Source organism: Carassius auratus, chromosome 9, assembly GCF_003368295.1.
Source record: "Carassius auratus strain Wakin chromosome 9, ASM336829v1, whole genome shotgun sequence".
NCBI lineage: Eukaryota > Metazoa > Chordata > Actinopteri > Cypriniformes > Cyprinidae > Carassius > Carassius auratus.
In genome coordinates, this window is record NC_039251.1 from 4,111,090 (window position 1) to 4,136,470 (window position 25,381).

At 37.0% G+C, this 25,381-nt stretch overlaps 2 protein-coding genes across 7 annotated transcripts in view; both read right to left on the bottom strand.

The window, feature by feature from the left end:
• LOC113109177 (NACHT, LRR and PYD domains-containing protein 3-like) overlaps positions 1-25,381 on the bottom strand; it is a 1,077,877-nt gene that overhangs the window by 199,897 nt on the left and 852,599 nt on the right. The window lies entirely within an intron of this gene.
• mxra5b (matrix-remodelling associated 5b) lies at positions 4,984-17,649 on the bottom strand. The gene is made up of 7 exons (XM_026272888.1): positions 17,487-17,649; positions 16,340-16,557; positions 15,295-15,424; positions 14,709-15,099; positions 10,264-14,268; positions 8,542-9,442; positions 4,984-6,929 (listed from the first exon to the last, which is right to left on the bottom strand). The coding sequence occupies exons 2-7, from the start codon at positions 16,519-16,521 to the stop codon at positions 5,027-5,029; spliced, it is 7,512 nt and encodes a 2,503-aa protein (XP_026128673.1). The 5' UTR covers positions 16,522-16,557; positions 17,487-17,649; the 3' UTR covers positions 4,984-5,026.

Genomic DNA, 25,381 nt, shown 5'->3' on the forward strand with positions numbered 1-25,381 from the left:
CCGTTCTTCATAGAGATGTTTGGCGGTTTGTTCTGTTGATCCCAGTGGAGGAGCAAATTAATGATCTGGAAGAAAGGAGTTGAATGTGACATCTTCAATTCAGGAACCAAGAATGCCAAGAGGTGTGAAGTTAGAAACAGAATTTATTTAAAAGTGATTTTAAGAGTAACTGAGTTCTGAAATTTCTGTATGTTTAATTGATTGTGTCATGATTATGTCAGAGGAAGCAGGTTACGGAAAGCTATGAAGAGCGTCGGAAACTGTCAATGTATCATGGAAGAATACGCATCAGATGCACTTTATAATTCGTCAACACTGAACGGCAGAAAAGTGAAATAGTACTCATTCTAAAAGATTACAAGCGCGATGAGTCTCTGGTGGCCTCTTCTACAGAAAGATTGCATGACTAGTCACGAGTAGATGAGGATGATAGAAATATGTTGAAACTGTTTAAACAAGTTTAATACTGATTTATTTTCAGATAAGTGGCATCTTATGTGTAAATCTTGTGTTATTTGAACTGAAACATGCTAACTTATATTGTGAATGATAATGCTGCACTTTGATGTATATGGTTCATATGTGTGCATTTATCTGTACTTATGAGTGTGCATATTGTGTAGACTAGCTAATGCATAGAATGTCAAATGTATGATCATTATTAAGTATTTTATTATTTTATTGTATTTTTTTCTCTTAAAGGCTATCGACCTAATCTAAATCTATTTGAACGTAAGCTGAGCTTTTTGCTATTGAAATGGCAAACTACTGTTTTAAGTTCACTATCATCTGTTGGAAAGTTGCTTTAATCAGTTATGAAACTGAATGGAAATCAACACACTGAAAACCAACCATGATTGTGGAAAGTTTATTGAAGATGCAAAGTAAAAGCCATTTTTGAGTTGATCCTTGTGTCTGTGGTTGACTGAGCTCTTTTTCGAGTTAAACGCAGTATTGATGTGTGAACTTCCACAACAACTCGACAAACTAAGATTTCCAACAGATTCACATTATAAATGCATTATATAATTAAGTAATTTATATTATATATAAAAGCTTCTTAAATCGATATGCATTTACAAGAAAAGCTAAATTGCAAAACAAGGAGTTATGTTTTCTTAGAAAATGAATCAAAATGAAGTGAGTTTAAGCTATAAAAATGCCAATTGTGTTGAAAAGAAAAACTCAAATTAAATTCAGTTTTCTTTCTACATTGGCAGATATTTTGATAACATTTTATTTGAAGATGGTGTTCATTATGTATGTTGTAATGCATTATATGTTTTAATAAATAATTGAAAAGTTAAAATGCATTATAATATTTGCAGATTTCTTGTTACATCTGAAATTGTAGTTTTTCATGTTGTTGTTTGTCGTGTGTTTTAATGCATTCGATTTTTTAAGTTGAAACAATGTATTATGACAGTGGTTGCAATTATTCATGAGATCATACAATGTATTATTAATAAGATGCATCATTCATTTTTTGTAATGAATGAATTTTAAATAATGCATTATATAAAGTGTTACCTATATTTTTTCTAAATAAAGGCTTAAAATAAGTTTATATTGATTTTTTTTTTTTTTTTCAGAAAACAGGACTAGTGTTTATTTGCTTCTCCAGTAAATGTGGCTTGATTTGAGAATGTTCAGACATTTGTACATGGGAAACAATAGCAAAAATACAAGAGAAAAATCACCTTTTACATGTAAAAGTATGTCTGCTTACATCGTGATTTTTTTCCCTCCCTAAAAGGTGCTGACTTCTCTGTCATTTGACTGTAAATAATATATATATATATATATATATATATATATATATATATATATATATATATATAAACCTGAGGAGACTGAAGCTCAAGCAGCTGTTCTGATGAAAAGCATTTATCCATTTAACAAGCGAGACTAAATGACGCTTCAGGGATGTGTAGCAAACTTTAGGGCATGATTTTGGGAGGAACGAGACAGAAATTTGAAGCGTGTGACTCAGAAACAGCTGTTTTTCCACTCGGGCTCTTGCTTTTTGACCTTATTATCCATAAATCTATGATTCTTAAACCATCAGAACTCTTCAGGCTGGTTAGACATGAACATGTATGAGGTGGAACTCATTTTTTTTCAATTATGACTCATTACAAAGAGATTTGTAAACAGACTAATTGTTTTTAGTAAATGAATGTTTCATCGCTCTACATATGGAACTGAAATAAGCATATAATACAGTTCCTACAGTCTATAATAAACCTGACAGCTGCGGTCATCACTATCACTTCAAGTCAAGGTCAGTTGTGCGGTTTAGGAATCATTAAATATTAAGAGAAATGCACCCTGGGAATGGAAAAGGAGATGAGATGAGGAGAGGAAAAATGTCACTTAAAATGAACTTTTGATTCAAAAAATATTTTGGCTTAAATTCAAGATTTATGTATTGCATTTGAAATTTCCATGCATTTGGACAGTTTTAACAAATAAACTTCATGTCATGCATATTTGTTATTCATACTTAAATTAAACAAAATATCTGCACTCTGTTAAACATTCTAATGTTTATTATTTAGTATTTATCCATGCATATTAACTGTGCATATTACTATGCATCAATTTGTTTTATTGAATTTTTTTTTTTTTCAAAATGCATTTATGCAAACAGCTTTGAATCAGTATAATCATATTGCAAAACCAATTACATTTGTATAATTAAAAAGCATGAATGGTTAAAATATGACTAATAGCTGTGAAACAAGCAACAATTAATTCGTTACAATGTATGAGATTGAATGAAATTGGATTTACTGATGATAAATATAGAGAGGTGATTACTGACTGAAAAATATGCATCACATTAAGTTTATTATTCTGTCAAAATGGTGAAATCAGAAATGCATGGAAATTCAAATGCTAATATTTTCAATTAAGGTCTAAATATTATTATGTGTATTAGTGTATTGTTATTGTTTGTATTGGATAGTAGCGTGTGCATTAGACTTGATATATATTAGACATGCTAGTATAGTACGGTGTCAAATTAAATTATTAATAAAATTAACACCCATTATATAAATGATTTAGCTAAAACATACTACAATTTACTTTACAGTGCATGCATTATATATATATATATATATATATATATATATATATATATATATATATATATATATATATATATAATTGTTTTTTTTGTTTTTTGGTAAAATTAAAGCACCATATGTTAACAAATTACTAAAGAAGTATGAAAACAGTATTTATTAAAAATATAGCCAGTCCTGTGACTGTGCAGACTGTGTTCATTCATGTGTTAAATCAGCACATTTCACCACAGTTTCTCAAACTCAGAAGTGGTAAAAGAAAAAAGTAATAATGTGCACTGGACACTTATTAAAACCACTGGTACACTTGTACACTGGAAGGAATCCCTGATTCAATATATAAAACATTTTCACATTATTTTCATTTTGGCCAAACATAGCTGTTAGTAGCGGTCTCAAAACCTGATAAAAAGGTTGTGGGCTGATATGCATAGACTAGTGAAATCAAAGCTGAGGGGACGATAAGAAAATCCTTTCGACAGTGAAAAGCACCAGTATGTTCCATAAGAATATGAATATAAAAATGCACCTAAATATTATGTTGCATAGGCTATTAAGCATATTATATTAGCAGCATGCTAATACAGTCTGTTACTCATGCAAAAGAAGCTGTATAGAAAGCATCTGCATTTATCAAATGCAGCGGAAGTTAGGTTCAGTGCAGCCTATTTCATGCAATGAGAGCTTATTATCCAAAAGATGTGCATGAGTGGCTGTAAAAGAAGCTACTATTAAACAACAATTCAATAAGTGTCAGGATGTTGGCTTTATCTAGCTTTCTAATAAATGACTGAAATTGTTCTATACTGCATTTTTTAAGAATTCTTTCTGATGTGTCCGTTCCTTTTTTTTTTCTTTTTTTTTTTAAAGAAAAAAGCATCTGCTAAACATGCTACGCATGCATGTATGCATGTAAATAAATGCATACTTGTCATTTACTAAATGAATGCATGTTAAATGTGAAAATAATGTAGGTGCAAAAATCAGAATTCTATGAATGAATTGGTTTACACTTTACAAAAAAAGTCTCATTAGTCACTGCAGCAATGAGCAATAACATTTGTTACAGAATTTATTTAATCTTCCTTAGTGTTAATTAATAATACAGCTGTTCACTGTAAGTTCATGTTAGTTCAGGTGTGTTAAATAATATTAAGAGATACAACTTTTGATTTCAATAATATATTAGTAAATTATTAAATTCAACAGCAATAAAAAAAAATTCTAAAACATATAGTCAATACTCTTAGCTGATGCTCAATTTAGTTGGCAAAGAGAACATTATTGTAAAGCATTACCAATTAAATTGATTTGCTAAATGGAGCTTATGGTTCTTGACTAAAAGCACCATATAAATTGCAAATATTAAATAAATGGTAACACTTTATTTAAAGCCTTTATGTTTAATTAATTGTAATGGGTTATTAAGGGGTATAATGCATTGTAATTATTCATAAGGTGCATTGTAAATTATTACGAAATGCATAGTGTAACAATGAATTGTTGAAGTGTTATAAAGTCTTAACTGGCAATGCATTATTACAAGGCATAATAAATGCATTGAAACTACTTTTATAATGCATTATACATGAAGTTTTTAAGTAAAGTGTTACCAAATAAACAAAAAAGTACGTGTAAAATTTAGTGAATTTTGCAGTTCTGTTGGTGCAAATTCCATGCAAGCTTGATTATCAGTTTACTTCCCAAGAGCATGAAAGGACATCTATTCATGTACAGATACTCCAGAGTCGCTTAATTTGAAGTGGATAAAAAAAAAATATATATCACACTTTCATATTTCCAAGAGTCAGTAAAAAAGGGTATTCCAAAAGATTATATATATATATATATATATATATATATATATATATATTTTTTTTTTTATGAACAGTCTTAATGCAGTTCTTCGGGCTTGTCTGTAAAGTTAGTTTGCATCAAAACACATAGACATAAGTTGATCTGCTATCGCTACCGACCACGTTTTTGGCAGTGCACTTATAAACGCCATTGTCTCTGCTAGAAGGGTTCTGAATGACCAGTGAACCTTGAGGATGGAGATACTTGCTTCCATAAATTCGTGGCTGGATGCCGACCTTCAGCTGAAGACCGTCAGGCATTTCCCAAACCACCTCGGCTTTAGGCGTAGCGAGAGAAACACAGTTTAACTGAACAGCCACACCTGGACTAGCGTAAGTCACTGGTGATGGTCCTTTGGTTATCCGCGGTGGATACGCGATTACAATCACTGAAACAGACAGGCTAGACGACCCATGCTCATTAGTCGTTTGACAGAGGTACATCCCTCTATCGTACACAGATGCCCTATGGACAGCAAGAGTGCCATTGTTTAGGACCGAATATCGTCCGGTCGTCTGTGGCCGGGTTAAGACGACTCCGTTTGGTAGAGTCCAGGTAAGTTTGGGTAACGGTTGACCACCGGACAAACAGTTGAGATGCAGATTCTCACCGTTTATGATGCTGACGAGCGAGCTGTACTTGTTAGTGATTTCCGGCTTCCTGTTGGATTCTAATGTCACGGTTCGCTCGACGTATCCGATGCTGTTGCGCCCGACACACCGATACCGTCCTATCTCAGAAACTGATGGGTCTCTAATAACCAAAGTGCCATCAAATCGATGATGAAAACGGAAAATACTAGTTCCCCTAAGAAGCGAAGTCCCATTAGGGAGAATCCAAGTGATCTCTGGTGGCGGTTTTCCTTCAACGGAACAATTTAGATTTATTATCCCATCTGAGAGTTGGACGGACTCTGTAGGCGGATTTCGCAATCGTGGCTTTTCATCTCCTTCAGTCACCTCGAGTTGAAACTGCAGTTTGGCTTCTCCTCCTTTATTTTGTGCGATGCAAAGAAGCGCGACAGAATCGCTTATCCGCACTGTGTGGATGTCCAGCGTGCCATTGCGATGAACTGTAATCCTTGAGCCATAGTACGGTGCCGGAAGCACAATGTTGTTGGGAAACACCCACATGATCCTTGGAATTGGGTTGCCTATTGCTTTGCAGTCTAAAAGCACACGCTGATCCTTTACGACAGTTTTACGAACGATCCCAAGACTCTCAAATCCGTTTATAACCGGCGTTGACACAAGGACTTCAACATGAACGACTTTCTTGTCAATTCCCACAACATTCCTTGCTAAGCATGTATAATTCCCGCTGTCAAAATTTAGGACGTTTTGAATGTGCAAAGTACTATCGTTGGCGATCTGGTACTTGTCGGAAACTGGCACTATGGCCCGATGAGCCGGAGACGTCCATGTGATTATGGGAGTTGGCTCTCCTTTGGCGCTGCAGTTAAGTATGGCGTTTTCTCCGTAAGGAACTTTGACGATGCTGTAAACGTTGTTTCGGATAATCGGTGCATCCGCTACCACCTTGATATGAACCTTCATTTCATCTTTCCCAATCCGATTTTCGGCGTAGCATGTGTAGTCACCTTCCTCCTCCATTCCGACTTTGTTTAAATACAGCGTGCCGTTATCAAACATCACATATCTCTTGGCACGAACCCTGTTATCATCAGATTGAGGGATGCTGTTGACCATGGTACCGTCCGGTAGACTCCACGTGATTTCTGGGTTGGGAAAACCAGAAGCGACGCAGTCGACTTTCAGCTCTCCTCCATACGAAACTTCACGATCGCTCAGTGACTTGTAGTCGATTTTAGCCGCTTTCATCATCACATTGACTTTAAGTAGAACATAATCGTCACCCATTTTGTTTCTGGCCACACAGAGATAGTCGCCTTCATCCTTCTCGGTCACTGATGTGATAGTGAGTGTGCCATTGCTGAACACTTTCATTCTGCGATCAAAGCTAAAATGAGCGATAAAAAGAGGTTATGTTATGATACGTTTGACACTATTAAATGCATCATTTATTACAATTTGTAACTTGTGATAGCTAGAAAAAGTTCTTCTTTTGACATATTGCATGTTCAGATATTAAAAATTTTGTACAAATTATCAATAATGGTAACTTTTTCTTAAAAACGCTAGGGGTGAAAGAGTCAAGATCCATTTTTCACATACAAATTATAAAACTAAATTTGGATTCACTTATTTAAAAACCTTTTCAAGGCTATCAACAGAGCAAACCAATATTCTCATGGGAGCAGAACTATTACACTACATTTAAATGTGTTTTAGCTCTGGTTCATATCAAGATAATTATTTTAAGAACTCAAAACTTAATTATAGTGAAAATAAACAACAACAAAAACGACAATCTGAAATCCTTGATTTCTTGTGTCAGAAACACCAAATATAAGCAAACTACTGCTCACATTTAAATGTCAACAATGCCTAGCTGTACATCTCTAAAGTTGCAAATATATAAAGGCATTTCAGATTTAGTAGCACCACATGTTGTTTTATCAAAGCGTAACAAAAAAATTTAATTGTGCCAAAACCACAAATTTACTAAATCAAGGCGGTGTTTCCCCAAAGCATCATAAGCCAAAGCAGATCATACAGACCACTTGTGTTCATGGTTTCTAATTTAGGCTTATGCTGCGTTTGGGCAAAATAGTGTTAAATCAGAAGAACTATGCTTTCTTCTCTGCATTTGATTAACATTCTTTTGTCTTTTGTCTCAATCCATTTATTTTCTTTTGATTTGTCTGTCTTCTGTAATTAATTTACTCTTCATGTTGTTTTGCTATTTGGTTAATCATGCTCTGTAACCAACAGTGTATATGGAGACGATCAAAAGAATTCCACTGAGAGCCAGAGACAGTAAAATCCATATGTGTGGTGTCAGTAGTGTCCAGATCTGTAATATTTCCTAATGTTTTAAAATATGTCCCTTCTGCTCAGCTACACTTTAAAAAAATAAAAAGTGGTAAAAACTCAAAATCTCCTGAAGCTGGTTGGCTTAAACCTCTCAGTTTTTTTTTTTTTACAGTGAAGGCTGCATTTATTTATACAGTAAACAATACACACCTGATTCAAGGAAGGGGGTTTCAAAAAAGATTTATTTTACTAACTTCATTCAACTAATTTTGTTAAATTGTGCTTTGTTTATATATTATCTGCTAGAATGTAAAAAATGTTCAGTGTTACAAATACTTTAAAATTGTTGTTCTGTAATTGAATTTTTCTTTAAAAAGCAAGACAAACTGTAAAAAGCACATTTAGGCTACTTAATTTAAATTAAATTAAATTTATGCACTTAGCAGACGCTTTTATCCAAAGCGACTTACAGTGCATTCAGGCTATCAACTTTTACATATCATGTGTTCCCGGGGAATCAAACCCCCAACCTGGCGCTTGATAGCACAGTGCTCTACCAATTGAGCTACAAGAACACTAATTTATGCAATGGTGAAAAATAACTGACATGGTCATTTTGGTAGGTTATGGCTTCAGCCAAATAAATTAATTTTGCTGCATCCCCAATAAAAATATAGTATATGCAATTCTTTTACCTGTAATATGCATCAACCAGTTTCTTAGACGGCGTCTTCCAGATGATCCTAGGATTGGGGCTTCCAGTGGCTGAACAGTTGAGACTCAGCTGACCTCCATAGCTGACATCAATACTGTGTGCAGAAGTGGACATGATTCTGGCCGTAGTGGAGCTCCTCTTCACCTGCAGATTCACAGTCCTTTTAGCAACACCCACCGAATTCACAGCCACGCATTCATAATTCCCAGAATTCTTCTCTGTAGGGTTACGAATAAACAGCGTCCCATTTGGGAAAACAAACAAATTGCTATTGATGAACTGTGAGGGGCGAAGCTGTGCACCGGTAAACGTGACCCAGCGTAGTGTTGGACCGGGCGTGCCTTTAGTGGTGCAGTGCATGAACGCTGATTGGCCATCAGAGACAGTGTAGTTCTCCCAGAGCTGCTCGTAGATTGTGGGAGGTGAGGCTGCGATGTGGAGCCTCACAGAAAGCATGTCGGTTCCAGCAGCGTTGCTCGCTATGCATTTGTACACGCCTTTGTCCAGGTAATTGGTGTTTTTGACTTGAAGGGTCCCATTGGTGAAGAGCATGACCTTCTGTTGGCTGTTACTAACAGCTCGCACCACCGATCGATCCGGAAGCACCCAGCTGATGTTTGGGATTGGGAGACCTTGTGCTTTGCATTCCAAGAAAGCATTGTTTCCTAGATAGACTGTTATATCTTTATGATGTGGAGGCATCATCCTGGGTGCATGGGCCAACACCACTAGGGTCACCATCATCTTGTCAATGCCGTGTGGATTGCGAGCGCTACAGAGATACTGCCCCCGGTCCTGAAGCTGGACATTGTGGATGACAAACGTTCCGTTGGACTGGACCTCAAATCGCTGGATTTTGTTATTTGATGATATGACGGCCCCTGTGGAAAATAAAGCATGAGGGAGAAAGATGAATGAATTTAAACCAATGGAAAGCTCATTTTAGTCATTTAGACACATATATAGAAATAAGAACAGAGACCAAACGTTTTAAATAAAAAAAAACACCACTAATATTGTTAGCTTTACATAACCTCTGTTTAGTCTCTATAATTTAATTAATATATTGCAAAGTAATAACATACACACACACACACACACACATAAAGTGATTGAAAATAAATAACAAATGTGTCAAATTACTTTCAAAAAACAATATAACATTTACATAAAAAAAGACATAAAATCGGTTAAATAAACTAACAGAAAAATAACCAGAACTTATTAATAAAAAATATACAGACAACTATGCAGAAATACAGTATAATAAACATTACGAATTTTTAAGCACAGATGTTGTGCAGATGTTTTGCATAATTTCTAGTAGTACAGAAAGGGAAAGAGAAAGAGAGAGTGAAAGAAATATGAAAACCAGTGTCAAATTTATATATATACTTATACATACTGCAATGTGCACAAAATGATGAAGTGTCAAATTAACCACAAGCAAAGGTTTAACCTTTACAAATAATATTCAATTAAATAAATAAACAAACAAATAAATGAATGATAAAAATGTAAATGAAATAATAAAAAATAATAATAAAGCAAAACAACAAAACAAAACACAAATAATTTTTAGGGAACTCATTTATCTTCTATTGTAAAATATAAGGTTTATGCATTAAAATAATTCTCCAATTCCTGCATATAATTCACTGTAACTGTACCTGCATGCCATATCATACAGTATTTGAGTTACCTGTGGAGACTTTGGTCCATGTCAGGAGGGTTTTTGGCTCCCCCACAGAATCACATGATAACTGCACATCTGTCCCAGCATTCACAGTGACTGTGCTGAGTTTGGCAGCAGTGATCCTGGGCTTCATTTGCAGTACAGGAAGCATTTGCGGTCCTTGAGGAATCATAACTGCACCTGACTGTTTGTTCACTGCTTCATCGATCTGAATTTGGTTGTTTTGCTGCGTGGTGCTTGACACAGTCGTGGGACTCGAGGTGGCAGATCGAGCAGTTGCTGTAGGTATCTTAGGTGTAGTAGTTGATTTGTCATGGTTGAGAGAGTTAAAATCCACAGGTGAGGTGGTGCCAGAAGGTTTTCTGATAATATTAGGGCTAATATCCACAGAAGGATTTCTACTGTTATAGTAAGGATACCTGTGGTTAGTGCTGGGAAATCTTCCCCTGTGCCTAGAATCAATGTAGTTTGTTCCAGGTTTTCTTGAATAAAATGGGATTCTATTGTCTGGTAAGAGATAACTTGGTATTGACTTTATAGCAGGTGTAGTAGTAGTAGTAGTCGTCGTCATCATAGTAGCTGAAGTAGTCGAAGTAGGCCCAGCAGTAGTAGCAGCTATCGACAGTGTAGTAGATGCTTTTGTTTTTCCAATGAGCTGGGTTATATTGGGAATTATGGCTGTAGTTGCTGGTAATGTAATTGTGTGCAAAGTATTCAGTGTTGTAGGACGAATCAAAGGTTCATTGAGTTCATGGACAAACCTTTCCCTCTGGTCTTGCTTAGAAACAGAGTTTGGTTGTAATAAGTAAATCTCATTAGTTTGAGTAGTAAGAGTAGGCGATTGTGATCTTGTGGCTAAAGACTCTGTTTGTCTCCCAACAGATATTATGGATTCTGGTGTTGAAGGAAAAGATACTTGGTTGTGAATGGATTTGTCTTCTTTAAAGCTTTCAGTTGGTTGTGCAAGTGGGTAGTCAAGGGGTTGTGGCATGGAGGTGACTAAATATTCTTCTGTAGAACTTACTTCCAATGTATCATTCTCTCTTAGAACATTGCTGAAGTGTGATTCAGGTAAGTGGAAGACATCCAGCCCGTCTGTGTCGAAAGTAAAGCTGATCTCTGTTGGATGAATCTCTTTGTTGGCCTTTGGTAACGCTGTCGAAAGCATGCCTGTGAACTCCTGCTGGGCAGTTGTCAGTGGGACCATTTCGACGCCAAGTCGAGATGTCGGATATACACTCGTGGGAACCAAGTTCTCATCCATCTTCTCTGCAGATGCAATGCTTCTGTCCTCTTCCTCCTCAAAATAACTAATGTCTTTATTATCCAACTCTGATGTTGTGCTCATGAAGGGAGATGCAGATGGAGTTCTAGAATTTGTAGGCATCTGTTGGATTCGGAGGAAATTGTTTGCATTTACTTTGTGTATTTTTGAACTAGTTTTCTCATCCGGGAGCTGGATGGTGTTTTCCTCATTAATGGCATTTGGGAATACCCTCGGCACAGTAGGATGAGTGGGACTAGTAGTCAGATATTCCGACTTGCTTTCAGCTAAGGTTTTAGAGTAAATGTGAGTGGTTACTGGGATAGTTGGATGGACTGACAAGCTTCCAGCTGGATAAGTGGACAAAATGTGAGCAGTGGTTGTACTAGTCGGATGGATCAACGTGTCTTTAGATGGGGTTCTGGAGTAAATGAGACCAGTAGCTGTAGAAGTTGGATAGATAATTGTGTCTTCAGCTGGGCTTGTTGGATCTGCTTTCAAAGTTGGTGCATGAACTCCTGCAGCTGTAGAGGTTGACCATGGTCTTCTTGTTGGAAGCTTTGAGAATGGGAGTCTTAATTTTATTCGTTGCCTAACTCCAAATCTTCTCCTGGAGCTCCATTGATCTTTTGCTCTGGATGGTGAGTGTGGGCTTGATGTAGTAGCAAATGAATTGCTGTCAGGCTGTCCAAAATCAAAACCCCCAATCTGTGACTGGACGCTGGTATTTTCTGAGAAACTAAGCTCATTTTCTTTCTCAGACTCCGGTTTGATGACAGACCTGGAATTTACTTGGTCATTTTCAGCACTTATGGTGCTCACATGCCCTCTTTCTTCAACATTCACCTCTTTCATAACATAATGGTGTCCAGATGTGGGATTTGAGATGTAAGGTACCTCATCTGAGCTAGTTTGTAATTCTGGAGGAGCCGTTAGGTATACGTTATTATTTTGTCCCTTGATATGAGGTGTAATTGCATGCTTGTGGAAAACATCCGCTTGGTGTGGCGTGCTGAAAGTGTTTGACTCTTCCTGTGGGCCGGAGTCCCCAGAAGAACTCTCAATGTCGTCAGTCAACCCCGGATGATCTACATTTTCCATCTCTGCAGCACCATGTTGGACAATGTTAACTGATGAGTTCTTTTGAGAGGTTTTCTCACGGATTTTGGCCAAAAGAATAGCCCACTTCTTAGGGTCTATATTGTTCTTGGTATTAACAGTTCTTTGGTTTGTTGAGCCAGTTCTGTTTGGTTGTTCATGCATGCCCTTTCTAAAGGGTCGCCTATGGCGGATGTTGCCAAAATAACGCCCTTGAGTTCTTGCATTTGGACCCTTTCTTCGATTAATAAAGCTTCTGTTTGGTACTCGAGTTTCATCTCCGGAAGCTTCCTCTACGTCCTCCAAATAGGCTTTTACCTTAGAGAAAACTCCCGCGGCAGACTGTGGCCGTATTGGATACTGTCGCAGTGGTTGAATTCCTTTCCGTCTCATAACAGTTAGTTTAGTCACCAGTACATCCACACCATGTTGGTTCATGGCGACACATTTGTGATATCCATTGTTGTTGAGCTGGCTATAAGGAATGAACAAAGTCCCATTGGGAAAGACTAAAGCCCTGGATGAATTTGCTTTGGCATTCAGTACGCTGCCATCTGGAAATATCCAATTCACCATAGCATCTGGAGTTGCAGTAGTAAGACACGGCAAAGATGCAGACTCGCCAACAAACTTTGTTAAAGCATTTCCAAATTCTTCACCTGGAAGCGGGGTTGAGGACTCTGTAACGGAAAAACGGAAAGGCAGAACATCTGTATCTCCTGCAACCTCAGCAATGCAATAATAAACTCCAGAGTCTCTGTGCTCGACAGATTTAATGTGAAGTTTGCCACTGCTAGAAACAGTGACTCTTTTGTCGGTTGAGTCAAACGCAGCTTTAATCTTTGACCCATCAGGCATCATCCAGTGAACAGCAGCGTTTCCTGAGCTTTGCACATGGCAATCCATTTCAATCGCGCCACCCACAACAGAACTGAAGCTTGTCTGGGTTTCATTGTCATGTTCAATCATGACCCAAGATCTGACGGGCTCCTTGTCTGTAGTGGTAGTCAAATGAGTGTTAAGAATGAGTCTCATACTCTTGGAGGAGGAATAAGGCCTGTTTAATTTAATGTTCACGGAGGACTGCATGAGCCAAGATGGACGGGCTACAACATTGGCTCTGACGCCAGTGTAAAAATAGGTATCCCTTTCGATGTCCTGTCTGTATCTGTAGCTCAGCTCTGGCTCTCTGCTTAACATGATTTCCCTTCGAAGATGCACAGGCACTTCACTATAGTACGCAAGAAGCCTCCAGAAGCTCTCATAGTTGTCTCTGTCCACAGGACACTCCAGGTCAAAGAAGAGAGTCACGTTAGCAGCGATCTCCAGAGATTTTGTATAATTCCAGCTGATTTTAGTGGGTTCTATTGGTTCAAGTATTTGACAGATCAAGTCCACTTTAGTCCCATGCTCATCGGATAAACCAAGGGAGATGTTTCCAAATGGTGGTTTGATCCTGTCGATGGGCAGAAGTTCACTCATGTTTTCCTCTTGTGAGGCATTCTTCCCTGGAGAGCTGATAACTGGTCCAGAGCAGATGAACTCTTTGAGATCCAAGATGTCTTGTCTTTTAAGGTGTTTAGGAGACGCACACAGTGGACAGAGCTGACCGCTGGCAAATGATCTGTCCTTTTTGCATTTCATAACTCCTAGAAAAACAAAACAAATCCAGACTTCAAAAGATGGAATTTGTTCTTCACTCAGTGTTCTAAATATTCAAACATCTAAAAATTGTCTCTTTTTATTTTTTAAATAAATTATCGATTTTTCTTTAATGGCAAAAATGATTAGGATATTAAGTAGAGATGTTGTTCCATGAAGAAATTTTGTAAATCTCCTACCATAAATATATCAAAATGTCATTTTCTCAATATTTATATTTTTTTTTGCTCACTCAGATTCCAGATTTTCAAATATTGGCAGCATTTTATTTACACAGAACCAATGCCTACAACCTGAGCTGACCTCAAACAACACTATTCAACACAGAGATTTCCTTAAAGAAATTCAGATATAGTTTACATCTAAGATTACACAGAGTGATATCTGGACACCGATCATCTGTAGTACCCAGAAACAGTTTAATTACCTGGATTTCGTGCGCTCCAGTCCTGTAACCAGCTCATCCGACAGTCGCAGCTCCATGGGTTTCCGTATAAGAAGAGGTTCTCCAGCTGCGGCATGTTCTCCAGCATGTTTCTGGGCAGTGTGCTGAGGAGGTTTTCAGAGAGGTACAGGTGCTTCAGGGTGGACATGGGGAAACGCTGCAGCAGCGAGAACGTACTGAAAGTACCAGGATGGAGCTTCTGTAGATGGTTGGCCTCTAGATGGAGCAGACGCAGTGAGGTCAAACCACTGAACGCATCCGGGTGGATGAACTCGATGCGGTTGTGGTCCAGATGGAGTCTAACAAGGGCCGTCAAACCAGAGAAGGTGTGACCGGTAATGACTCGCAGTTTGTTGTAGCTCATTTTTAAAACCTGCAGGAAACAGTGAACTCTGTGTCATTTTGACAAACACAAGGCAGCGCTTACAGCTGTCTTTGTTTAGCATTTGAAATCTAACACAACACCATAGACACTTTTACTTTGAATCTTTTTTAGTTAGAACTAATTCATTAGAACTACGTACATGAATGACTGCTAGAGTGCTTCCCCAGATGACTGTGATTTTACCTGCAATGAAACCAGATCCTGAAAAGCAGCTTCGGGTATTTTCTGCACATTGTTGCTGTGCATCATCAGCAGCTCTAGTTTTTGAAGGCCAGCAAAGGAGACGTCTGTGATGTGATTTATTGTGTTAAACCTGTTAGAGAGCAAATGTTATCTTATGCAGAAGTGTAAAAATATTGTTATTCCTCTTTTGTAACTTACTCTGGATAGAAATGTCTACTACATGCATAAATATAATAAATGCTACATTTTTATGTACACATATTAAAGTATGGAAGGCTGGGGCTAGTTGTCGATTAGAAGTTGTCTCAAGAGCTGTTTTTTTTTCTATCCTGCAATCTTATTGCCAAGGTAATAAAGTATCAAATTTTGCAAGACTCATGATTTTTACATACACGAGAGACCCGAGAAACATTTTGAGACCAGAATATGTTTGCTTGAATAGAACTAAAAAAAAGAAGTGAAGTCTGCACACTAAAAATACTGCTCCAGAGGAATTTAATTAATCTCAAGCAACGTTTCAACCTTCAGGTCTTCATCAGGCATCAGTTGGCGTGCCTGATGAAGACCTGAAGGTCGAAACGTTGCTTGAGATTAATTAAATTCCTCTGGAGCAGTATTTTTAGTGTGCAGACTTCACTTCTTTTTTTGATTATATTATTCAGTTGTTTTGCACCTGCATCCTATTTGGATGTTTGGGATGTGCACACTATTTTTGTGTTATTGCTTGAATAGAACTACCATCAATTTATTCAGTAAATCTAATAATTGCTTTAGTTTAAGTTTTGCTGAAAGTATTTTTTTGTCTTGCGCCTCTTATAACAGTCAGTCAAATGTGACAACTAATCAGTTTTCTGTGGAGCTGCTACAATTAGTTTCATATCTGATCAAATTTGCATCATTAAATTACTGTGCAACTGCTTTGAAACAATCAGTATTGCATAAGTTCAACTGAAATAAATGTGGCTTGACTGTAAAATGCATGCAAACTCTTAATATTTCGTATACATGATCCTATGATAAACCTCCAGTTTCTGCCATGACTTACCCAAAGTTAATGCGCTGGACCTGTCTGGAGATGCCTGTGGGAATGGTCAGGAGCGCACGGAAGGTGCAGTGTACTTCAGCGGGAGCGGAGCAGGCGCACAGCCGTGGACAAACCCCACCGGAGACACGAAAACTGACCAGCAGCATCAGCACCAGCATCAGGCCCATGCATGAAGAGCCCATGATGTCTGCTTCTGAAGACTTCTCGGCCCTCTAGCGCTGAAACACAGTATCACACCTCACACACAGCCAACAGGTGTCCACAGAAACAGTCACATGCATGCATTTGACAGATGCTTTTATCCTTTTAATGTTCACAGTTAATCAACTCATGCATTCTCTGGGAACTGAACCCATGACCTTGGTGTTGCAAGCACATTTAAAGTCATTTAAATATAATATCTATCACAATTTGTAACAGATAGGGCATCTATGGAATCAAACACTATCCTACTGGATAAACTGAACGATCTTAAGTTTATTTTTTCACACAGTTCCTTCAGCAGGATCTTTTTTAACTCCTCGAGGTCTTTAGGGTCAGTTCTAAACCATGCAAGAATTCCTTTTGCATTCCTCGAGGATAACTCGTTTCAAAAGCTCATTAGGAATTAAATTAAGCCAGCTAAAGCCAAATAAAAGCTCAACAGTCATCCATCAACAATTACAGACTGAACGCATGATTGCTCAATAATTAAGTATATACATATATCTGTTGTTGTACTGCATATAGAAATATATAGAATAGTATCTATACAAAATTGTTCTAACTGATATATTTAATCCTTAAAATGTTGTCAGTATAAATTAATGCATGTGTATTCAGCAATATTAAATAATATTTTAAATGCATTTAGATGCAACCATTTTTAGGTAAAAAAAAAAAAATTCAGTGTGCACTGCAATGGCCTAAAAGTGGTTTTAAATGAAATTAATTGTATTTATGAATAAACATATATAAATAAAATGTAATGATAAATAAATATTTAAAATATTTGTATATTATATGTGTGGAATACAGCAACAGATAACAGATAACAGAGAAAAACACATTTAGATCATAATGCTTTCATAATCTTAAGTTTTCACTTAAAACCCCTGAGCCACGGAACAGATTCTAAACCAAACAGAATGACTGAAAAGAATCTCACCTTGATGTTCTTGTGAATGACTGCCTTCCCACACTTCATTTCCTTCAAGCAGTTCCCTCTCAGATCAGCTTCACACAGAATCCACCAGAATAAAATATCACAGCATCCTTTGTTAAATGTTCACCCGGTGTTCATATACTTGATAAATGCAACAGAACTAAACAGCAGCAGGTCTAAAAGCTGGTTTCTTTTTCAAAGCCTCACGTGATAAATAACTCTGTGAGGATCCTGTGAGGTGCTTCACTGTCTGGACACAGAAACTCAAGAGTAGAGCTGGAGAAAAGCCTCTGTGAAAGCAGGCTTGAGTGGGAGGAGCTAAACCAAGAGAAGAAACCTCCTCAGATCATCAGCCCTCCTCTGAAACAGGGCAAACACCCATCTACTGCTCCTGCTACTCAAACACCATCAGTTAAACACACACACACACAGAGAGAGACGGAGCAGATCAAATGATTTTATTCAGAGCACTTTTGCTGAGAGTTTGTTTTAAGGCAATTGCATTGGATCATGCATAAAAACAAACACAAGATCTGAGCTCATATCGGTTAATGCTAGTTAATGCATTACATAACATTACCAATGAGAAGTGCATTTATTGATTTCGAGGAGTTCTGGAGTTTGCTTCAAGGCAGTTGCGCTGGATCATAAAACTAAAACCAAATGTTGTTTTCATGCACATGAACAATATGTTAATCTAAGACACAGTATGTCTAGCTAATGACGTGATTCAAGTTAGCAACAATGTCTTTTAAAGTCATGATACACCTCAGTCTATTTTAAGTCTGTCTCCTGACCATCTGCAATCCGAGACCATTCTTTACTATAAATAATTGTGCCAGAGAATGAACTATGTGTCACTATTTGTTTCAAACAGCAGAAACATTCCCATCTTGTGATATTAAAGTATATAGTGTACTGATGTGGTTGTTTACCCAGCGGTTCAGTGAATGCTTCTTGGTTCAGCACTGATTAAAAGACTGGGTTAAAATACTGTGGACTGCTGCTTTTATTACCTGATTACACAAGAACAACAGAGCTGTGTGTTAAATCACCGTCAACCACTGAACTCATACACAAGCCATTTGTTGCACAAGACATCTTCATAAGTACTTTAACCTGTTAAATGTCACCGTCCCGTATACGGGACGCCTAAATTTACTTCAATATATTACAATTATATCCTAATCTAATAATGACAAACTATATATCGTTGGAAAGGTCTAAGACTCCTAAATAGATATTTGACCACGTTTTGTTGTTAAAAATTATGAAGGAACAGTAAAAGATTAATTTATAAAAAGAGTGCACCTCAAAACATATACATCATAACAGGAGTTCTGACCCTTGTCACAAAAAATCTATTCCGCTTCCTTTTTCCCTATCACATGTTTTAGTAATCATCATAAATTATATATCATTTGAAAGCTTAAATACTCCAAATTCATCCTATGAAAACCATTTTGAAATCGGACGCTGCGTTACCATGGAAATCATACTTTTAAATCTTTTAGCGTGCTCCTCCCCCTTAGTGGGAGGTGTCATATTCCATATATATTACGGTCTTTTAGAATCAAAACTTTTCATAATCTCGACAAAATACATATTGTTGGAAAGGTCTGAGTCTCAAGATTCCATATTTGGTGGTTATTTTGTCATAGACATAATATTGAGAGAGAAATTTATACATTTGTGACAGAAAAATGCATCCAAAAAATTCAATGGAGTTTCAATGGCCCCCGGTGGCTTTTTGTGGTATAACGCCTAAACAAAATTGCATATGAACCTACATTTTTTTTATATCAACTTTAAATTTGGAACACAACTTATTTAGACATGTGGCTTTCATTTTGTAGCAATTTTGGATTAAAACATATTTTATAAAATATTTATTTTATATAAAATATAATAAAAATAAAATAATAAATGTATTTACAGTAAATGTAAACTTCTATAACTGTTTTATGCTTTCATTTTTTTAAATGATTTCACTTCTGCAATAATCTGCAGATTGTCTTCTTTAAAAAGATACCAACCTTTGGTCTGTATTCAAAAGCGTTTATGAATTATAACAATTTAAGTGTGAATAGTGTACTTTCATGTCAATGTTCAAAAATGGGGGTGACAGTTAAAAGGTTAATTAGCAACTGAGATACACGGAATTCACATCTTATAATCATATAATGTTTTATAGTCACATATGATATATAAATTATGTCCTGATTGGATGAGCTGCATTTTATAAGCTTGCTTTCACCATGGAATTAAAAAATAAAGCTAATAGTACATTTTTTATCTTACAAATTTGACTTTTTTCTCACACTTCTGAGTCACACAGGACAGAGCTGTCGTTCAGATCAGGTCTGACCTCTGATCGTGTTTAACCTGTGGGTCATTTACCTCTGTGAATGTTGAATGATCTTCCTGAAGCGTGTGTCTCGTCTCAGTGACAGAGCAGATGAAACATCTCCTCAGAAGAACTGGAGGAAAAGCACAAAGATCTCCGACTAATAAAAACTAACGAGCTGCAGACCGTATTAATATCATTACTGAGGCTGTTTGCTGTTTTCTTTCTCTAATGAGACACTCGGGTCCTATAAAATCATTATATGATATTAAAACGCTGATGGTTTCTTAATCATAAAACCATCTGACAGCTTCAACCAATATCTGCAAACAGAAAACAGACTGATATTCCTATATAAATCATTTCTATAGCGGTGACGAACAAGAGAAAATACATTGGTTTTGAAATGAGACTAACCTTTCTTTATCAAAATAGTCTGGGTTAAAATTAGACTGGGTTAAAATATTTTATTGTTTTAATTGATTTATGTTTAATTGTTTAAATGTGTTTATGTTTTTTTTTTGTTGCCATTTTATTAGTGTACACACACACACACACACACACAGACAGAGAGAGAATACCAAAACTAAACATTTAAATAAACTAAAATAAAACTACATCTAAACTAAAATCTCTAAAAGTTCTCTTTTAGAACTTCAAGTTAAAAAGATATTTTAATAATTACATAATATTTGATAATTAAAGTATTGTTACAAGTTATATTTTTAAATTAAAATCTTAAAACAATTTTATTCATTCAAGTTAATTTTATTTCAAGCAAAAAAAAAAAAGGTTTAAACTAAACAGAAGTGAGAAATGTTGCCAACTAGCTGAAATAAAACAAGTTTAGTTTTTTTTAAATATTTTATTTCATTTGATTTCTTTTTAAATAATGAATTTTAATTGAAATGGTTTTATGTTTAGTTGATTATAATAACCCTAGATATAATCATTAACTTGTGTTACGAAGTCTTCACAGGTCAATTCATTTTTTTTTATTACTTAAATGACTAAGAATGCACGGAATTAAGCTAAAGATCCAAATCTCACCTTGTGTTGATCCAAACCTGTGATTATCATCCTTCACCAGAAGACAAAAAGCCTCTTAAATAAAGACACAGACCTGAAAGTTAAAACTGATCAAAAAAGTTCCATATGATGCATCTATATATTTATTTGACCTCAAACTCCAGTCCAAACACAGGGTTTATTGGAGCATGTTGATACACATAAACCACACGATATTTAAAAGATAAAAGCAGCGAGAGTCAACAGCATCTGAGACTCACTGAACAGCACACTAGACACATGGCTTACTGACTCTAAACTTACTGAATTTACTCAGATCATCCGGTTTTAGACAGAACTGAAATTGTTGATGGAGATTTATACTGATCAAGCTCTTAAAAGAAGTGAAAAAAGCACTTTAAAATGTATCACAACACTGGCTCACATGAACTACACTGAGAAAGTGTTGGATTTGCTTTTCCACACAGAAAACTAAAGCAGTACTGGAGCAGTACACATCATCCACTTTATTAAAATGGAAAACAGATCCTCAAACATACAAAACATCAGAGAACAGTTGTTCAAAAGAAATGTAATTAGATTTCTGCTATCAGATCGGATCAAATCAAGAGAAAACAAGAATTATGACGTTGGATTAGATCATGCCATTCAGTCTTGGTTTTGATCTGGGTTAAACCTTCAGTATGTGCAGCTCAAAGCTTTTTAAAACGATTGGAAAACATATCAAAATAAAGAAAACCAATCAGGATTATCCTTGTCCCAGGAATCCGATTTTTCTTTTTTTGCATACACATTTCGATTTTGTTCACACACTGCAGTGATTAAGTAGAAGGCTATTATAAGACCTCAGTAAAGAAAGAAAAAAAGAAGGTTGCATTATTTGATTTAAAGTTAACTGTAAAAACAGCAAAATAGTGAAATATTATGATAATTTAAATTAAATGTTTTACATATGAATATACTGTCAGATGTAATTTCTTCCAGAGCATCATTACTGCAGTCTTCAGTGTCACATGATCCATCAGAAATTGATCCTAATATGCGTGAAATAAATTACATTTTAAAACAGATTCAAATAGAAACCAGTTATTTAAAATTATAAAACTATTTCACAATCTTACTGTATTTTTGATTAAATAAATACACCCTTGGTGAGCAGAAAATATGTCTTTCAGAAACAATAATGACTTGAAAAAACACTTTTCTAAACTTATGACTGGTTGTACACATGCAAAAAAGGGATGCACTTTTAAATGTTTTAACGTTGAGCATAATAAATATATAATTGTGATAATTATTAACTGAAAATGGGAGATTTATAGCCTCATTTAGAGCTCTTGCTGTATCAGGATCATAGTGATCCAGAGAGAAACTGTCACAAACTTCCTGATCCTGAAAGAAAAACATGCCATTTACAAATTAAACTGTGTCAACATCTGGACCAAGAAACCCACTGAACGGGAACGAGACTGAAACAATGCTGACGTGAACCGTCCCTTTAAGTGTTAAACATGTGTGTGTGTGTGTGTGTGTGTGTGACTGGTGTCTGTTGTAGGCCAGTAGACGTGTGTGTTTGGGTGTGTGTGTGTGTTGTAGGTCAGTAGACGTGTATTTGGGTGTGTGTGTGTCTGTGTGTGTGTGTGTGTGTGTGTGTGTGTGTGGTGTCTGTTGTAGGTCAGTAGACGTGTGTGTGTGTGTGTGTGTGTTGTAGGTCAGTAGACGTGTGTTTGGGTGTGTGTGTGTGTGTGTGTGTGGTGTCTGTTGTAGGTCAGTAGACGTGTGTTTGGGTGTGTGTGTGTGTGTGTGTGTGTGTGTGTGTGTTGTAGGTCAGTAGACGTGTGTTTGGGTGTGTCTGTGTGTGGTGTGTGTGTGTGTGTGTGTGTGTGTTGTAGGTCAGTAGACGTGTGTTTGGGTGTGTCTGTGTGTGGTGTGTGTGTGTGTGTGTGTGTGTGTTGTAGGTCAGCAGACGTGTGTTTGGGTGTGTCTGTGTGTGGTGTGTGTGTGTGTGTGTGTGTGTGTGTGTTGTAGGTCAGTAGACGTGTGTTTGGGTGTGTCTGTGTGTGTGTGTGTGTGTTGTAGGTCAGCAGACGTGTGTTTGGGTGTGTGTGTCTGTGTGTGTGTGTGTGTGTGTGTGTGTGTGTTGTAGGTCAGCAGACGTGTGTTTGGGTGTGTCTGTGTGTGTGTGTGTGTGTGTTGTAGGTCAGCAGACGTGTGTTTGGGTGTGTCTGTGTGTGTGTGTGTGTGTGTGTGTGTTGTAGGTCAGCAGACGTGTGTTTGGGTGTGTCTGTGTGTGTGTTGTAGGTCAGCAGACGTGTGTTTGGGTGTGTCTGTGTGTGTGTGTGTTGTAGGTCAGTAGACGTGTGTGTTTGGGTGTGTGTGTGTGTGTGTGTGTGTGGTGTCTGTTGTAGGTCAGTAGACGTGTGTTTGGGTGTGTCTGTGTGTGTGTGTGTGTGTGTGTGTGTGTGTTGTAGGTCAGCAGACGTGTGTTTGGGTGTGTCTGTGTGTGTGTGTGTGTGTGTTGTAGGTCAGCAGACGTGTGTTTGGGTGTGTCTGTGTGTGTGTGTGTGTGTGTGTGTGTTGTAGGTCAGCAGACGTGTGTTTGGGTGTGTCTGTGTGTGTGTTGTAGGTCAGCAGACGTGTGTTTGGGTGTGTCTGTGTGTGTGTGTGTTGTAGGTCAGTAGACGTGTGTGTTTGGGTGTGTGTGTGTGTGTGTGTGTGTGGTGTCTGTTGTAGGTCAGTAGACGTGTGTTTGGGTGTGTCTGTGTGTGTGTGTGTGTGTGTGTGTGTGTGTTGTAGGTCAGCAGACGTGTGTTTGGGTGTGTCTGTGTGTGTGTGTGTTGTAGGTCAGTAGACGTGTGTGTTTGGGTGTGTGTGTGTGTGTGTGTGTGTGTGTGGTGTCTGTTGTAGGTCAGTAGACGTGTGTTTGGGTGTGTCTGTGTGTGTGTGTGTGTGTGTGTGTGTGTGTGTGTGTTGTAGGTCAGCAGACGTGTGTTTGGGTGTGTCTGTGTGTGTGTGTGTTGTAGGTCAGTAGACGTGTGTGTTTGGGTGTGTGTGTGTGTGTGTGTGTTGTAGGTCAGTAGACGTGTGTGTTTGGGTGTGTGTGTGTGGTGTCTGTTGTAGGTCAGTAGACGTGTGTTTGGGTGTGTGTGTGTGTGTGTGTGTGTGTGTGTTGTAGGTCAGCAGACGTGTGTTTGGGTGTGTGTGTGTGTTGTAGGTCAGCAGACGTGTGTTTGGGTGTAGCTGATGTTCACAGCTCTGGGAGATTGCGTGTTCACTCAGACGGGTGTGAAGCAGTGTGACAGACTCAAGATCCCGGTTATGTTCCTGTACTAATATACTGAGAAAAATGTACCGTAATATATAATATACAGCAAGAGGAAAGGTCATATAAAAGTTAATTATTCCTGTTTCAGTGAAAAATTATTCAATTATTTGCATAACAATTTACTCTAAACATGACACGATATAATATATTGTATGCATTGTAATATACATTATAGTATGTGCATTGTATGAACTCATGAATAATTGTATAGTTATAAGTTATATCTATTCCATATTACAACTGCAAATATTATAATGCATTTCTTTGCATCTACTCATGAAAAGATATGCATTATAATGCTTTGCACATTTCAGTAAATTGTTACCAGTGATTTTTCAGTATATTCTTAAAAACACATCAATAAAACACATTTACTTGAGAAGCAAAATAACTTTAACTTTATATTCAGTCTTGAACATAAAAGATAAAATTTTTGCTTGATACAATAAAAAATAACTACCAGATAGCACATATCCAGAGTTTTAGCAGCTACTGAACTCGGTTTCCACTGCTTATGACTGAAATGATCAGTATTTAGTATTTAGTTGTGGACGGACAGGACTTCTGATCATGCAACTCTTTGCTGTTTCTTCAGAACAAGTCACACAGTCACGTTCTATCTAAATCTAATCTAATAAGCCTGATGTTATAGGGCCTTATGAAATCAGTTTTTTTTTTTTAACTCCTAAAGATGCTGTGAACTGCCAGCACACACACATATAAGAGCTAAACTCTCATTTCAGGAATTGATGGATTCTCTTTTAATAACCAACACCGACCGTCCTGAACAGAAATCAAAACAGATCTGCTATAGAAACAGCCTCCTCGGTTGAGTAGATGATATAAACATTAAAAACAGACAGACAAACGATCATTACACAAACAGACTGAACGAGGAAACAGACCGAATCTTAAGATGCTGGCAGTGAAATGACAGATAGATTTTACACTGGGGTTTTCTGTTATTACACTGCTGCCAAAAACCAAAAACACAACATGCTTTATTATAGTCAGAGTACACACAAATCAGATCTCTGAAAGATCTGTTTCATCAACAGTGCTGTTAACATCACAGATATCCAGGTCTTTCTTCTTATATTAAGAGTAGAAACTTTCTCCCATGCCTTCACCATTCAGAAGCCTTTCCACATCTAAAGTTTATTGGATATTATGCCATGATGACCCAGCTGGCAACAG